This window comes from Dreissena polymorpha, chromosome 7 (genome assembly GCF_020536995.1).
Source record: "Dreissena polymorpha isolate Duluth1 chromosome 7, UMN_Dpol_1.0, whole genome shotgun sequence".
NCBI lineage: Eukaryota > Metazoa > Mollusca > Bivalvia > Myida > Dreissenidae > Dreissena > Dreissena polymorpha.
Genome location: NC_068361.1, coordinates 94,720,582 through 94,738,278, shown reverse-complemented (window position 1 = coordinate 94,738,278; position 17,697 = coordinate 94,720,582). Strand labels below are relative to the sequence as shown.

The 17,697-nt window shown below is 37.6% G+C and overlaps 1 protein-coding gene across 5 annotated transcripts in view; it reads right to left on the bottom strand.

The window, feature by feature from the left end:
* Positions 1–16,091, bottom strand: part of LOC127839008 (zinc phosphodiesterase ELAC protein 2-like) — a 264,142-nt gene extending 248,051 nt beyond the window's left edge. Inside the window, exons 1-7 of one of the 5 annotated variants that reach the window (XM_052367156.1) lie at positions 15,954–16,091; positions 15,402–15,559; positions 14,016–14,060; positions 11,692–11,762; positions 10,494–10,564; positions 9,355–9,418; positions 7,781–7,959 (exon numbers count right to left, since the gene is read on the bottom strand). In XM_052367156.1, coding sequence (XP_052223116.1) covers positions 7,781–7,959; positions 9,355–9,418; positions 10,494–10,564; positions 11,692–11,762; positions 14,016–14,060; positions 15,402–15,559; positions 15,954–16,037 — 672 coding nt within the window. In that variant the 5' untranslated portion in view covers positions 16,038–16,091. The remainder of the gene's footprint in view (positions 1–7,780; positions 7,960–9,354; positions 9,419–10,493; positions 10,565–11,691; positions 11,763–14,015; positions 14,061–15,401; positions 15,560–15,953) is intronic. The other 4 variants (XM_052367155.1, XM_052367154.1, XM_052367153.1 and 1 more) reach the window with 4 other exon arrangements.
* Between the last annotated feature and the right edge of the window lie 1,606 nt (positions 16,092–17,697).

The window sequence follows — 17,697 nt, the reverse complement described above, 5'->3', positions numbered from 1 at the left end:
GCCGACCAGCTAGTACGTCTCTAGTGACTGTGCAGTTTCCTTCAGCCAAGCGGTGTTAGGCTTTACGTTCCGCCGTCCAGGCTTGTTTGACTGTGATTTTACCAGAGCTACCATCCGGCTGACCACTCCCAATAAAAGCTCCACTTCCTTTTTTCCCCCACAACAACTTGGACACAATGCCAGTTTCTTGACAAACTCTCCTGCCGGTCTATACACCTGACCACGACTAAGGTAGTCTTCAGCTACCAACAGAAAATCTTTAGTGGATTTAGCTGATGCCATATCTGCTGATAGAATCTGAAACAGAAATTCTAAATTAGCATCTTAACATTTTTGTTTACAGGCCCTGCACTTGTATTTATCTATTTCAAGCGCCTCTGTCGCCGTTACATTGACACATGATCCATGATACCACTCCTCACAGAAATCACACTGAATCATGAATCTACCGCTATACGGCTTCCTGCAAACACAGTACTCTTTATTATCCACTTCACTTTCTTGTTCTGGAGTTCCGGATGTCTCTCCCCTTTTAATTTTGGCAATTCATTCTGGGAGACTGCGATCTCTACATGGCATCATCCTATCGTGGTTTACTATCGATACAGAATTGCGCAAACGTACCTGATACAGGTAAGCCGACAACTTCTTTACGATAACCGCTGGGCCTTTCCAAGGTGAACACAACTTACGAGCCTTGCCCTTTAGAGTTGCAGTATCTAAAAGATATATTACATCTCCTTCTGAATATGGGCGCTGTAAGATCCGTAGATCATAATAGTGCTTCATGCGTTTCTGAGAAGTCTCCAATGTGGACCTAGCTGACGCATGAGCTTCTTTCATGGTTTTAACCAAATCTGCCACGTAAGTTTCACAATCCTCATGTTTATCATGCACATTTGGAAACATGAGTTGCGCTGGGGTAGTAACTTCTCGGCCCAACATGAGCATATTTGGGGTAAAACCAGTACTCCTGTTAACTGAGGCTCTAATTGCTCCAGCTATCTGTTGCACATGCAGATCCCATTTCATTTGAGATTTCCCCAAAAAACACCTCACAGCATCCATCAATGTCCTGTTAAAGCGTTCCACTTGTCCATTTGCAGAAGGCCTATAAGGTGTAGTTCTTGCCTTATGGATATGAAGTGCTTTACACAATGCTTCAAACAGTTTACTTTCGAAATTACGCCCCTGATCAGAGAACAACTGTAAAGGGAACCCAAATCGAGAGAAAAACTCGTCGACTGCTGCCCGAGCAGTTATTTCCGCTTTCTGTGAGGGTAATGGTATGCATTCCACCCATTTCGTGAATTGATCTACCATCATCAGGCAGTGTTCATTTCCTCGCTTGGTCTTGGGTAATGGGCCCATGAAATCAATGTGCACTCTCTCCATCGGGGCTCCAGCCTGATACATAGTCATTGGGACCCTCCCGTAGTGTTTGTTCTTCTTATTCTTATTGCACACGGGACAGGTTAGCACAAAGGTTTCAGTGTCCTTGGACAATCTTACCCAAAAGAACTTTTCCTTCAACTTTGCTTTAGTTCTAGCCACACCTTGATGACCTGATGATGGTATATCGTGATGCCACACCAACGTTTGTTCTTGAAGGCTGTTGGGTACCACTAGTTCCAGATCTTTACTGCTCAGTTTCTGTTTAAACAACACACCATCCGATAACTGGAACAGTTCTTTATTCACCCAGTAGTACTTGGCTTCTGGACTGGCTAGGAATAAAATTCCTTCATCAGGCTCATTGCCCTTTAACAGCCACTCGATAATAATGGTCAAATCTTTATCCTTACTCTGCTCAACCTGTAGTTCTTCCAGGGTAAAACCCCAACACGTAGGTATTTCTGCAGTACTTTCTTGCATCACCTTTACATTACACACTTTAATGCACTGATCACTCACGTTGATGATATCAAAATGAGCCTCACTCAATCCTAAATCCTCATTATGGACTAAACCATTATCATTTACTTGCGCACTGAAACTGGAACTTGTACTTGATACAGTTTCCACCAAAACCTTCTTCACCTGGTTCTTTGTGAAATTTGACAAATTAACTGCATCATCCACATTTTCAGTGAAACTACCCCATTGCTCATCCGCACGTTTGCAGTAATGACAACCCCCACATGGCAAGTGCTCTGGACGAATACCCGCTACGTAAAACGAACAGGGAACCAGATCATCAGGCCTTCGGGATAAACTGTCTGCATTGCCGTGTTTCTTACCCGGCCGATGTTGAATAACCATGTGGTATTGGGACAACTCTTCAATCCATCTAGCCAACTGTCCTTGGGGATCCTTGAACTTCAGTAACCACGTCAGACTGGAATGATCTGTTCGCACTGTAAACATTTGCCCCAGCAAATAATACCGAAAATGACTGGTAAATCTTACAATGCTCAATAGTTCCTTTCTGGTTGTGCAATACTTTCGCTGTTCTGGGGTTAAAGACAGACTGCTATAAGCAATAACTCTTTCTTCCCCGTTTTGCAACTGGATAAGTTCAGCACCAATGGCCACGTCTGAAGCATCTGTATCCAAAATAAATGGATCTTTACTGTTTGGAAGGCTCAATACTGGCGGATGAGTAAGTGCCTTCTTTAATGCCTCAAAAGACTCTTGTTCTTCCTCATTCCACCGAAATTTATTCTTTCCTGTTAAATTGTATAAAGGTTGAGCCAATTGTGCAAAGTCCTTAACAAATGAACGATGGTAATTAGCCAATCCAAGGAACCTTTCTACATCTTTCGATGAAACTGGAACGGGCCACTCCGCAACTGTCTGTATATCTTTTGAAGTCATCTTCAGCTGGTTACTGGTAACTGTCCGGCCCAAAAACTCCACTTCCCGTTGAAAGAGAATACATTTCCGGGGCTTCAACTTTAAACCGTGTTGTCTGAATCGACGTAAAGTGTCTGTCAAGTTTCTTAAATGACTATCAAAATCTTGACCTAGGTCCAGGACATCATCTAAGAACGCAAGCACCGTCTTCCATGTAAGCCCACGCAATACCAGGTTGATAACCCGGGAAAATGTGGCGGGAGAATTGCTCATTCCAAAACCCATACGCACATGTTCAAACAACCCATATTTGGTCACAAACGCAGTCTTCTTTCGATCTTCAGGATTGACCAGAACCTGCCAATAAGCGGAATTCGCATCCAATTTTGAAAACCACAGGTTTCCCGCAAGGGTGTCTAGGCAATCCTCAATCAACGGTAATGGAAATGTATCTTTAACAGTCACATCATTCAAGGCTCTGTAGTCGATACACCACCGGACCGAACCATCTCTTTTCCGTATGAGAACTGGTGATGACGCCCAATCAGAAACAGATTCTTGAATAACGCCTGCATCTAGCATTTTTCTTAAATGCCCTTCTTCCTCATTTATAAAACAAGCCGGTGTTCGTCTCATGCGCTGCTTAATTGGCTTTGCATCTCCGGTATCGATTTTGTGGTCGATTCCCGTAAAAGTTCCCAAATCGAAATCATCTTGTGCAAAGACATCCTGATATTCCGATAAGCATGCATACAATTTCTGGCTTTGTTCTTCATTGAGGCATGTAATGGATGACTCATAAAGGCCTTTAAGATGTTCTGGAAGGCTAGTTTTAGATTTCCCATCTGTTTCTGGTGTTGGGAGCTGATAACAAGATGTCTTCATCTCCCCTAACTGGTTCTCACTTACTGCGGAGACATTTAACCCTGAGTTACTATAAGAAACATCAGGTTCTTGTGACCCTTCAAGGTAACTAAATACCTCACAAGCCATTGCAATCAACGTGTTCTTCCTCAATGTTGCAAAAGTCTCTTTAACATTGATGAAACACACCAATGGATCCCTGGTGGCTGCCATAACTGTCCTTGGCATCAGAACTTTAAGTGTCCCCAACGATTCGACAACGTAGTCACTGGGCATGGGTGCATCTAACTTACAAGGCAAGCGTACCACCGAATAAGGTGGCACCACCACTCTCTTTTTCAACATCACTCTAGCCACCGTCGGCTTCCCTTCTTTGAAACTAGAGCTAACTGGTATTCTTTCCCCATCCAGTATCAACGTGTCTGATTGCATATCTAACAATACTCCTAGATGATGCAAAATGTCATGCCCTAAAAGCATTTCATCGACGATTGGAGCCACATAAATCCTTTCTTTGAAGCAACGGCTGCCCAATTTCATACTTATAGGTGCTGTTATGAACCCTTTAAGAGCCGTTTCTGCGTCAGCCATCTGCATTACTACATCTTGGACCTTTTTCGGAGCTTTCTTCAACTTATCATACATTCTTGAAGAAAGAATCGTAATTTCTGCCCCCGAATCCAACTTTGCATTCAGTAATAAATCACCAACCGTGATTTGCACTACAGAAGAACCTGCCTGTACCCGGCATATCTTTATTGAGTAACTTGGCCCTCCAGAGCTTGTCCCCTGCTCAGTGGACTCCTTATCTTTACCGTCGTCACTTTGACGCAAACTGGACTGTATTTCCTGTTGACTCACTGGATCCTTCTGCATTTGCTTTTTCCGTGTAGGCGAGCCACAGGCCCCACCTACAGGACTTCTTACTGAAACTGGCGGAGTATACTGTGTGCTATTCTGACTACTCCCCTCCTCAGCCTGTTTTGGTACTTCTAACATGTTTGGCGAGTCAAAGACCCTACCGCATGAATCTGTAACAGCTGATTGATTCACTTGTGGTCCACAGTTAACTGGTCGTTTAGGAACATCAACGCTCTTTATACTTTGATGTTGTTGGTGTTTTTGCTGAGATATCATCTGTTGGGATTTCTTGAAAACCTTTGGCGAGTCACAGACCCTGCCATTAGAAGTCGCCCCTATCTCTCTCTTCCCAACCGACCTTTCTGGTAGACCATCAGTCTTCACTTTTGTGGGCTCGGACGTGTGGTCTTCCCGTCCAGCCCCTTGTCGTTTAAACGTTCGGTCTTATATCCTTTTTTCTTCAACAATTCCTGAAATTGTATACAATCTCTCTTCCGGTGACCCATCCTTCCACAGTGAAAACATGGCCCCCATCTTTGTGGCTTCCCACCAGGCTGTGTCTCCTTTACCCCGGCTGAAGGCCCCCATCTTTGTGGCTTCCAACCAGGCTGTGTCTCTCTTACCACGGCTGAAGGCGGGGTAATGTTCATTTTCTTGGCAAATTCTTTCAAAGCAGATGCTATAAGCTCTTCTGTCTTTGCTTCTGAAGATGCCTGCACCACATTTACTGAAACGTCTTCTCGGCCCCGTCTGTTCTTTTTGCCATCTACAGCCAGCGATATGTATTGGTGCTGTTTAACCAGGTCGAGAGCTTCTTCCATGCTTAAAGGATTTTCTAAACAAGCATGCTTGGCTGCCTCTCTGTCATTACAACCCTGGCAAAACCGGGAAATCGCTTCTAACCGCATATGGTCTTCTGGAAGGTCCGTAAACGCTGGTGTGGCTAAAGTAAGCACACGGTCAGCCCAGTCTTCCAGCGACTCCTCATGCCCTTGAACAGCCTGACGGAACTTAGCCTTCGACGTCTCACGAAGTTCCTTGGTACCGAAACGAGACTCCAAGGACTTCATTAAACGACGAAATGAATAGCGTTCATTTTCTGTTGTAGTAATAGTGAAGAAGTCAAGAGCCTTGCCCTCTAAACTCCACAACAGATAATCTTTACATTCGTCTTCCGACCAATTCATCACCCTTTGAAAACTTTCAAACTTTCGCTTAAAGGATAGCCAACTGGTTTTCCCATCATAACGCAACGCCTTCGGATGTTTTCGAGGATCACCCTGTCTTCGAGAGCTACGTTTGTGAGAATAAACTCTTTCTTTATGTGACCTTGACCTTGATTCGGAGTCTGAGCTTGATGACCGACGTGAATGTGCCCTTCTTGTGTTCTTTTTACTTTTCATGTGTACTGAGGGACATCTATGTGGTATTACACTTCCATCTGAATCAGAACTGGACGACGATCTATGCCCTTTTACTTTTTTACTTCTTGATTGTCGTCTGTTTGTCCTGGGTGTAACTGTCGACCGGTTTTTAGATGATAATAATGGAGAACTGTAAGTCCTTCCATTATCTTTGCTTCCATCTCTTGTTGGTGACTTCCGGTGCTCTTTGTCGCTATAAGTCTTAGACTTCCGAATACTACGTTCAGACCTTCTTTTATCTTCTGGTGACTGTGATCCACTGGATGATGGTGATCTAAAAGACTTAAGAGGCTAATTTCGAGCTCCATAACTCAACCTGCTTATATTGGTCTCATGGCATGTAGATTTTAATGAAGATATACATGTATTATGCTTTTTATGACATTTTGTACAAAGGCTATTGACAAACCTGTCTACCATCTGGCAAGGTGACTGACCTGCCCTTAACTAGCTCCCCTACCCAGGGTCCACTGAAAGATTTTCAATAAATAAAGTGGTTAACAAATAGTATTAGATACGTATTGACCATTCAGACTACCTACACATTGCATATGAACAGCAGCCAAATGCGTGACTATAATGCAATTCAGCCAGAGGTTGGATTTTATAATATATATATTATTACATCATTTTTCAAATTTTAGCTGGTGAAGACTATTTACTGAAAATAGTGACAAGTCGATATGCGCGTTTATGCCTCTTTACTATATGTAGAAGCATTTTAAGGACATTAACCAGCCATACAGACAACAAAGGACAAAACTGTGTGAGAAACCATATTACACAGAAATTGACACATGCGCAATTGAAAATGATTTGACATGCACTGGTATTAAGTACTGTTAAATCCAGGAAAGACATATTACACAACATCATGGTTGGACTTCAAAGTATTGCTTTTAGGGTACGAAATGATTCTCTTCCATGCTGACCAGTAAACACCGAGTTCAAATTTTAAACAAAAATTACATATTTTGCACGAATGAATAAATGTTCTCAAGGTGTTTTATACATGCGTTTTACAGACCCATTCCCAAAGCGAAATGGTTAAAAATCCCATTAAAAAAAAAGTCACCATTATTTTTTTTAAAGACGTATCTTATGATTATTGTTTCTCACTTTTAATTCAATAACATCTTACAAAGTTAATAACTAAAATGTACACAATATTTGTCTTATTATTTTAAATTAGTTTTTCCAAAATATGTTGTTTTTTGTGCAAACAATTTGTAATCCCCTAATTTCATTTTCCTAAAATGGCCACGAAAAACCCTGGTAGAACAAGAATGTGTTTGTCAGAAACACTATATATGTCTTATTCTGCACCGCTTTGATTTTTTTTGCCTTTGACCTTGAAGGATAACCTTGACCTTTCACCACTCAAAATGTGCAGCTCCACGAGATACACATGCATGCCAAATATAAAGTTGCTATCTTCAATATTGCAAAAGTTATGGCAAAAGTTTAAGTTGGAGCAAACAAACACACACACAAACCAACCAACCAAACAACAGACAGGACAAAAACAATATGTCCCCCACTTAAGTTGTGGAGGACATAACAATAATTTCAAGTTATATACTTGTAGCTTCGTGTACACATAAAGATACATTTATAAGAAATGTTTCCAAAATTGTTTATTTAATTAAATTGCAATATCATTTAAAGTAATAACTGTCAATAAATAAATCAAATAAATAAATAACAAAAACAAATTAGTCATAGCACTTTAGAATTCAATAGTAACTTAATTGTTTTAACTGCAATTCATTAAATATTCACAAGGAAAGTTCAAGCTTTTAATCAAATAACAATTCCTTTGCAAAATGTCATACCTTGACAATATAAGCCATTGTCATATGTTTAGCTTGCTCAATCTCCTCTTCCTCATTAATGTCAGCTCTGTTCCTTTGCAAATTCGCAATGTTGCCATCATAATGCTCGTCATATAGAGGCACATATTCCACTGTCAACTGAGCATCTTCGTACGACTTGTGTGGCAAACCACGCCATTCTGAGGTATAACAGAAGAGGCATAATCAGTGTTCTTCAGAAGCACCAGCAGCTGGCGATGTCACCGGTTACATTCAATCTAGATGCAGGCTACTTTAAATATCAATTGAAATAATGCAAATAAACCCGTTTGATTGCTTAGTTGTCTGCTACTTTGAAAATATAACTGGCTTTTGAATTTTTTTGGAGAACACTTGCATAATGTGATTTTTTTTTTTTTATGAAAACAGACATTCAGTTGGTCAATAAAAATTCACCACTGTTGACATCAATGATTGAATTTGACAAGCCTTCTGTAACACAAGCGAGGAGTTTATAGTAGAAATGAAAATCGTGTAATTCACTGAAAATGTTTTATGTTTTTTGAGTGACCTAAAACCCTTCTTTAACACAAGAGAATGTTGTACTCTTGTGTATGGATTATTTTATGAGGGACACAATAAATGTTGTACAAATAGAACATACATAATTGAATTATAAGGAAGAAAATAAAACACAGTTTGTGAGACAATACACATTTAAGGAATATCTAAGTAAGTATGAAATACACTTGGTAATGAAACGTTTGTGAAAAAATCATTTGTGAAACAACTAAACTAAAATTCTGTTCCACAAGAAAACTTCTTAAAAACATGAACTATTCAATAATAAACAGACATATAAATCAAATATTTATTTAAAAGGTAGCTCCAGATAACTTTAATTCAATAAGTATTTTACTTTCTGTTTAAAAATTAAAAAAATCATCTCCAGAATTTGCCATCAAATAGTTCACAGACGAATATACATGTACCATGGTCTGCTGTAAAACTATATGGTCAATAAATTGTGATAAATTTAGTACATCAACACTGCGTTACAAAGTAATTTTCTTATATTTTGATAAAAAAAGCAGTATATGCTAAAATAATAAATAGAGCATATTGTCTTTTTTTGGATAATACCATGAATTATTTTCTCAGTAAGGTGAGAAAACTAATATTTCCAAGAGCGCTTAAGCGATATATATCTGAAGCACTGAAAGTTGATATTAGAGTTATATGTCATCCATGTCAAAACCAAATAAATATGAAATGCACCCACTAAGTTTCTACCTAACCATAGACAACGTAGGTAATCAAAAGCACCATGGAAGACCATAAACATATATTTAAATACATCCATAGACAGTAAAATGTTACTGTGATGATATCGATATTTGGCTCTTAACAAGCTAGTGTATGTCCTCTCTTAAGGTTTATTTAACACTTATGACTAATCTATTTTTAACATGTCACTTCGTTTTCCACTACTGTCCTTATTAAAGGCAGATTTTTAGAACAAAATATCATCGTTTGTCATGAAACTTAACATTGAACCCAAAATATCCAAATTAAGTTTCCATAACTGTACTTACCAATTCTTGCCCTTGGATCAGCATGTCCCTCTGAAAAGTGACTCAATAGGTCCAGCACCTTCTCCTAGAAGAATATATCAATCCAGCTTTACTCATTTCAACTATCAGGTTATCCTGGTCATTTAAGGAAAAATGCAATGTTGGGATTGGGCATTTTTTGCGCCAAAAAGTCCACTGATTTGGGAAAAAAGTATTTATTAACTCTTTATTACACTTTAAATTATAAGAAAAAGATGTAATTTAAATAAAATTGAGATATAATAATCATAAGAAAATTCTAAAAAAATAAATATTGTTTTGAATTGAATATTTTTTTCAAATTGTTTTTGTTACCAATTTGCTTTGGGAATGGGTCGGTTTAATGGATCCGTAGATAAACCAGGAAAAGGCATGACTATCAACATCCTTCACATATATAAATATAGTTCAAGTAAGGAATCAACCAATAACTGTAAATTAATAAAAAAAACTTTACAATCTAATGACTCACTAACTTATAGAAATTACAACTAGCATGATCATAATTGGCCCAAAATTACAATTTCCCCTAAAACATTTTTTTTTAAATCACAGTCTATTATTAGTATTATAAAAGCTTTCGGGGAAGAGGTGTTTTGAGCAATATAATTTGTAATAATACAATACTATTAGTATATGCTTCTTGTTATGTGTGATGAGTATCACAGTCTTATTCAGTCTTAATATTGCAAACAAGACTTTGACCTTATTTATATTTGCAACAAGCGTATGTGTATAGCAACTTTTATCCTTAAACCGCAGTATTCCCAGTTCAGACTCAAACCCATAACCCATAGGTAAAACAAGAGCACTGCATAACGGGTGCCACGCTCGGCTGCAAAAGCTTGTCACAGTGACCTTGACCTTTGACCTAGTGACCCAAAAATGGGTGTGGCGTGTAGAACTCCTGAAGGTGCAACTACATGTGAAGTTTCAAAGTTGCAGGTGGAAGCACTTTGATTTTAGAGCAAAATGTGAAGGCTTTAGCACGACGCGGACGTCAGACGACAACGGACATGATGAGCTGGCTATGACAATATCTCCGGTTTTCTCCGAAAACAGCCGAACTAAAAATGCACTAATCAGTTCTAAATATAATGCATACAGGTTTTATAACTCACCACATTTGGAGGTCCATGTAGTTTTATTGTTTCAGACCGCTCAAAATTTTCAGTATTACACAATAGAAACCCTGAAAAGTATTATTCCTTGTCTAAAGTAAACAACACAAAATTCTGTCACATAAAAATAGTGATTTCTTTCGTTTAAATTTGGGTCCGGTAGGGGGACCCATTCCCAATGAAAAAAGTATTTTTTTTCCCAAATGGGATCTCAAAATTCCCAATTGAAGGTTTCCAAAAAGAAATTTTGTTTCATAAGAATAAACATGTCAATTATTTTCAAGTCCAGCTCTATAAATTTAACTTTGGAAAATATATTGAAATCACTTTTATTATCAATTTCAAAGTATTTGTAAGCATAAAATCAAAAACATTAATTTCTCAAATTTAATCAAAAGAACACGATGTTTCCCAATTAAAAGGGACCCAGCCCAAAATGGTGAAAAAACACACTAAATACATGCACACAATCTGAAGCTTAATTGAAATTCTGCAAATCTCTTCAGAATCATGGATTTCTTTGCAGTCATTATATAGCTATATTATACAGCTATATTAAACTTAATATATTTAATATAAAATAACCATAAACCATAAAATGTGCTTTGTAAACAAAAATAAGTAACATTTTCAGTGAGATAAGTAACAATTAAATTACATTTTAACATTATGAACTGACTTAGACTTTTTTAGGAAAATCCTACTGAGAAACTGAAATAGAGATGGCAAAAAGTCATGTTAAGACCATGCTGAAAGAATTACTTGTTTGTGGTTTATTTTAGGGAAAGTTGAAGGTAGTTGTAATTGAAAAAGACTCAGAAGTCTTTATTACTAGTCCCCAGTATAGAGTTGTAAACAAAGTATTCTGATTTCATTACAAACAAACTCTATTGAAATTTCCAGTTAATACCTTGTGTATTGAGTAACTTAGCAACCCCAAACATTTATTTGTTGAAGGATGGGCCAATCAAATTACATGTATTATTCACTCTTATACTTAGTTTAGTTTAAACATATTTATTCTACCTCGATTGCATTGAAGGTACTTAGTACTTATTTGAAACACACTAGAGTCTGTTTCCTGGGCCTATAACCAGTACTTGGTGTCTTTAAGGGCGATTTTAAGATCAAACCTAACCTCCCGGTCTTTAGGCAGACACCATATCCATTACGCCACGGCGATCACTTTTATACTTACCACCAAGGCCACTTAGAGCTTCATGACTTTTTCTTGTGAAGAAGATATTGTTCACCATATTGATGTTGACACTAAAATGAATCAAAGTTAAAAATTACTTGACACAATGCACACATACAAAACAACAAGAGCTGTCACCATAGGATGACTGGTGCCCCCTATAAACGCTTGATAGAAGTTATGAGCATTTTTCAAAACCTAAACTCAGATTTTGAAACCTAAACCAGACCCTTAGTTCAAGATCAAGGTCACAGGGTTAATTTTTTTGTGCGTATGGAAAGGCCTTGTCCATATACACATGCATACCAAATATGAAGGTTATATCTCAAGGGACATAGAAGTTATGAGCATTTTTTGAAACCTAAACGCAGATTTCTAAACCTAAACGCAGACCCTAAGTTCAAGGTCAAGGTCACAGGGGTAAATTTTTTTGTGCATATGGAAAGGCCTTGTCCATATACACATGCATACCGAATATGTAGGTTATATCTCAATAACATAGAGGTTAAGAGCATTTTTCGAAACCTAAACGCAGATTTCAAACCTAAACGAGGACCCTAAGTTCAAGGTCACAGGGGTATAAACTTTTGTGCGTATGGAAAGGCCTTGTCCATATACAAATGCATACCAAATATGAAGGTTATATCTCAAGGGACATAGAAGTTATGAGCATTTTTTGAAAACCTAAACGCAAAGTGTGACGGAAAGACAGACAGACAGACAGACAGACGGACAGTCTGATCACTATATGCCACCTTTTCTTCGAAAAGGGGGCATAAAAACATTAAAATGAATAAAATTGGGATGAACACCTTGTACATGATTTTGGATTTTAGGAACAGATCCAGGATGAGTCCTCGATTGTTTGCACTTTTAGAACACCACAAACAAAATAACACTATGATGTGGAGAAGATATGTATTGTTAACCATATGTAGAATCAACATTTTTTTTGAATTTATAAAGTTTGAAAGCAGAGTCTGCACGTAATGGCCCTACAGACAAAATGACAGCACAATAACCCAAATGTATCAAGCCAAAACACTTATTTCAGTAACAGTGACCTAAACCACTTGGCCCCAAATGCAATCCCTTGCTAGATCAGCTTGTAACCAACCTACACAAAATCAGCACCATATTAATTTAAGCTATTGAGAGATCTCGGACAACTTTTTTAGCAACAGTGATCGGACCTCAACACAACTTGCCCAAAATGCAACCACTTGCAATGTCTGCATGTCAGCTGGAGACAACAGTACAACAAGTTTTATATGTGGCATAATTCTGCTAAACTAAAGCCAAGAGTTCAGTGCCTTAGTCATCATATGATCCAACAGAGTCTTAGATGGTTCAATTATGTTCAATAATGTATCTGTAGTACTTACAGAGATATTTACTTGATGGCTGCACATTTAAAAATGAGTTCCAACTTTAACTCAAACCTGACTATTCTATGTACAGAGAGGGGCATACCAGCAATCTTGCTAAAGGGCTTACTGCAGTTAAAGGTCTTTGTCAGTGAATATTTATAAAGACCCTGAAAACATATATTGAGTTTTAGTTCACAATCATGCAGTAGACATTTTTATGGAGTTGTTTCATGCAAAAAATTGGTTGAATTCTATCATGGGGCATCATTCTGCTAACGGACGGTCTGAGTTATAAGCCTTGGTGAGTGACCTCCCATTATGTTACCAAAGACATGTGTGAAGTTTTAATTTTATATCTGTAAAAGTTACAGAGATATGTAATTGTCGCATGCCAGAGTTAAACCTAAATTCCAACTTTAATGCCAACCTTATGCAACTAGACTTAAATAGTACAAAAAGTTCCATAGTTATGCTACAAAACTGTACAAGGTTATAGGCCATGGTCAGTAAATGTTATTTATTATCCCAAACACATACCTATAATGTTTTATTTTATTTCAACATCTGTAGTTACATATAGAGATATTTGGTACCTGCACACACAAATTAATAAAATGTTTAAGTACATGTACCGAAAGGTGCATAATTATGCTATCTTGCCGGTCAGAGTTCACAGAGATTGGTCAGGGGCACAATTTTACTTTGTTGAAGGGGAGAATCATGGAACTTGGTCAGTGATCTGAAAATGACTTAAAACAAGTGTGAAGTTTTAATTGAATACCTACAGTGACATGGATATGTTAACCAGCCCCTAATGAAGACACTGACATTTGGGTGCATAGCATAGCTTACACAATTCTATGATTCTACCTAGATATCAAATCTAATAAAATGTTATATGCATTTAATGATTTTATAACAGTTAAAAAACTAACAAGTCTTACATATCCTCACCTCTCTGTGAATAACTGCACGGATTCTGGGGCATTAAACAAAAACCTGTAAAACAAGAAACAATTGGGCCTTGCTCTGTGAGAAGAGGTTTTAATGAATGTGCGTAAAATGCCGTCCCAGATTAGCCTGTGCAGTCCACACAGGCTAATCAGGGATGAACCTTAAGGCTTTTATGGTATTTTTTGTTTAAAGAAAATCCAGTTTAGGCTAATCTGGCCCGACACTTTACGCACATGCATTAAACCCCCTTTTCACATAGCACGACCCAATTATATTGTACAGAAATCATTCCAACCAGTAATCAAATGTCAATTCTCAAGCACATACAAACAAACATACATGCAAAAGCCAGTAAATGAAATACTCATGTTATAAATCCGCATGGATGGTACATGTTAACAGTATGATAGTACATGAATAAATATCTGTGTCTTGCATTTGTTTGAACCTATTTATTTAAACTTTATTGCATTGAAAGCCTATGACTTATTAAAACGCTCGAGTCCCTTTCCTTGTGCTAACAAAACAAACAGTATCTTAAGGGCCCAGGGCCCTCAATCCCTTTTAGGGGAAGCGGGACGCTACCCTCATGAGGGGGAATTTTTGCGGCATTTTGCTTTTGGGGGCATTTTCTACTTACTCTCTCATTATTACATTTGTACATGTTTGCACTATATTATTTCTTTTTTCATAATTTAGTATGTTTGACAAGATTAAATTGAAATAGAATTAAGGTATAATAATCATGAGACACATATTATTAAAAAAAAATATTCTTATTTCAGGGGTAAGATCAAAAGAATGCTCTGACAGTATTGATCAAACATGTGACCTACGGATTGCTAGGCGGACACCATGATTATCCACTACACCATGGCAACTTGCTTTAACAGCTAAATAACAAACATGATGATATGGTGACCATGTTTTTAACCAATTGGGCAGATACATGTGACCTCTAGTGTTCACAACTGTAATTTTAATGTTGCAGACAGACAACAAACCATTGACATTCTTAATAAAAGGTAGCATAAAGATTATAATGTTTGGTAAATGGATCAGAATTGATGTCTTTTTGTTGACCCTATCTGCAGCATACCAATCACAAGCAAATATATATATAAGCTCCTATCTATCTAAATATACTGCCAAGCGCCCTTTAGAGTATTATAGGCAGAGGGACATTATCGAGTGCGTTTCCTGGAAAGAACCAGTACTAGGTGTCTATGGAGGAGATAATGAGAATGCTCCCCGAGTGGGGAGCAAACCCACGAACTCCTGATCGCTAGGTGGACACCTCATCCACTACACCACCGCCATCTGAAGCTCCTTCATTAAGTGGCAGCATAAAAATTCAGGGCCTTATCAGGCTTATGGGCAGTATACCTATCACAAGCCAGCTTAAGTAGAATACTGGAACCAGTGCCTTCTGGGGCAGCAGACAGCACAGTCAGAGTTATAGAGGCTGATGCAGGAATATCATTCTTGCCTCGCTTAGAGGCCTCCAATCTTGAAACAACCTTCATTTTGCTCTTTTTACGATCCTTGGAATACAAAATAAATAAATACAATTAGAGAAAACATGGTAAAGATTTAAGTGATTGAAGGTTGCTGTCGAGGAAGCACTTTAGCGACGCTTTTAGTGTCGTCTGACTACCACTTTGGAGGTCGTGGGTTCCATCCCCCACTTCAGCTCCGTTTTTTCACAATCATATTTTTCCATTTTCTCCACTAATTCAATATCAAGTGAAACTCACATAACATTAAAATCTCATTTATAATATGTGTATATTTTCATGTTTATAAGGATTAATCAATAGAAGCATTACACCGTCAAAAATATCGAACGGAGGGCTAACTACCCGAAATACGCGTTTCCTCCGGACACTATAGCATTTAAAGGAGGTTACAGAAAATATCATCTACAAGAAAACATACCATTTTTTGATACGAAGAATAAGAATATGTTATACAACTCTGGTGCAGATGTGATTTTAACCGTGTAATAATTCTTGGTCGCATTAGGATTTTTATTTCAACCTTCTGTCATCATGCAGTTTGCCTAGAGTAGCCGGCCTTGGAAATTGAAAGGTTACACTGTACTAGATTTGTATGAAACACCCCCTGGGTCCGTGCTTTTATCTGAATAAGGCTGATTCACAGCGTACCTCCCAGAATAATGAAGGAATACATGCTGTTACCATTTACATGAACATCACCGTGCATTATAGTAAGGAGCATGACTATATGTGTAAAAAACTATTTAATTAAGAAACATGTATACAATATATTAAACATCAAATCTTTATCAATAGTGTGTCATTGATGTTTGTTTAAAGTTTCTATATATATTCTCGACGATAAAATTAATATTTGGAATATGTGCAAACTCATAAAATACTTAATTTTCTGTTTGCTGAACAAACTGTTGAAGGAAGCAAAACAAATATGTATACTATTTTTATCATACTAGTGGTATATTTTCTGATTCTTCAGAATCTCCTCATTAATAATTGTCGCATAGATAATCCACGAGGTATTGAACTTTGTCTTCATGCATGTAATCATCGCTTTACGGACACCGCTTCTGAAAAAAATTACATGCTTCATCAGAGCAGCGTTAAAGAGGTATTGCAACGTGTTAGTTGAAAACACAATAAACATGTGTGTGGTTAAAAAGTTTGTTTGAAACCGGACACAATTCAAGGGGCACTTAATACCCCCACACTTCAACAAAAGTTTTATCGATGCCATGTTCTTTTGTGTCTACACGTGCGTGGAGATCAGCGTCTGTAGAATTGAACTCTCTGTCACTAGTTGTAAATAAAATATCCCCCAAAGCTCCAGTAAAAGCGTAATAAACGTTTTCTCACCTTGCACTAACATGCCTCTTCATTTTTATATTGTTGCCAAATGATGATGAAGATGACTGCTTTTATACTATATCACACTGTTTTGCCTTTACTGCATTAATAATTATTTCTTTTCGACACATGTATAATAACTAGTCTCGTCTCCAGCGAATATGTATCTTATGACTCTGATTAGTTATGCTTGTTTTGAATTTGGATTTATTTATTGAATTCTATTTGTTACAGTTTTTCAAACTGCACATCATAGCAACGGATCAAAAGTGCACCTTTAAATTCTCGTATCCTCAGAGTGATAAAAGTGTTACAACGCATTCGTGCATAATTGGGCCGTTTCATAAAAGTTCGTACGGACGTTTTATTTCGTAATAATACTTACGAACGTCGTAAGAAAATCCACGAGTTAAAAAAATATTCTTACGCAACCACACGCTATGAATTCGTAAGATCGAACGCAAAAGTTACGAATGGTCTAGGGCTGTCGTGACGTTCTCAAATATGCCAGATTAAGTGATTTCACGTCTTCACAAGTGTTAAAATAATTAAAAAAGGATTTTATTTGCATTTAATAATAAACAATTATCATGTTTCTCTAGAAATGTAACTTGTCGGAGGAAAAATAATTCAATTTGCCGTGCTATAATTACACGTTGTGTTGTTCACGATTTCCAATCGTTTTACGATTCGAAATGGACGCAAAAATGTCCATTCATGACTGGTGTACACGTCGTGCCGAAAAAAAGGAATACAAAATATGACAACGCAAATCGTAGGTCACATTACTGAAGCTATACCCCGCGTATGTCAGTCCA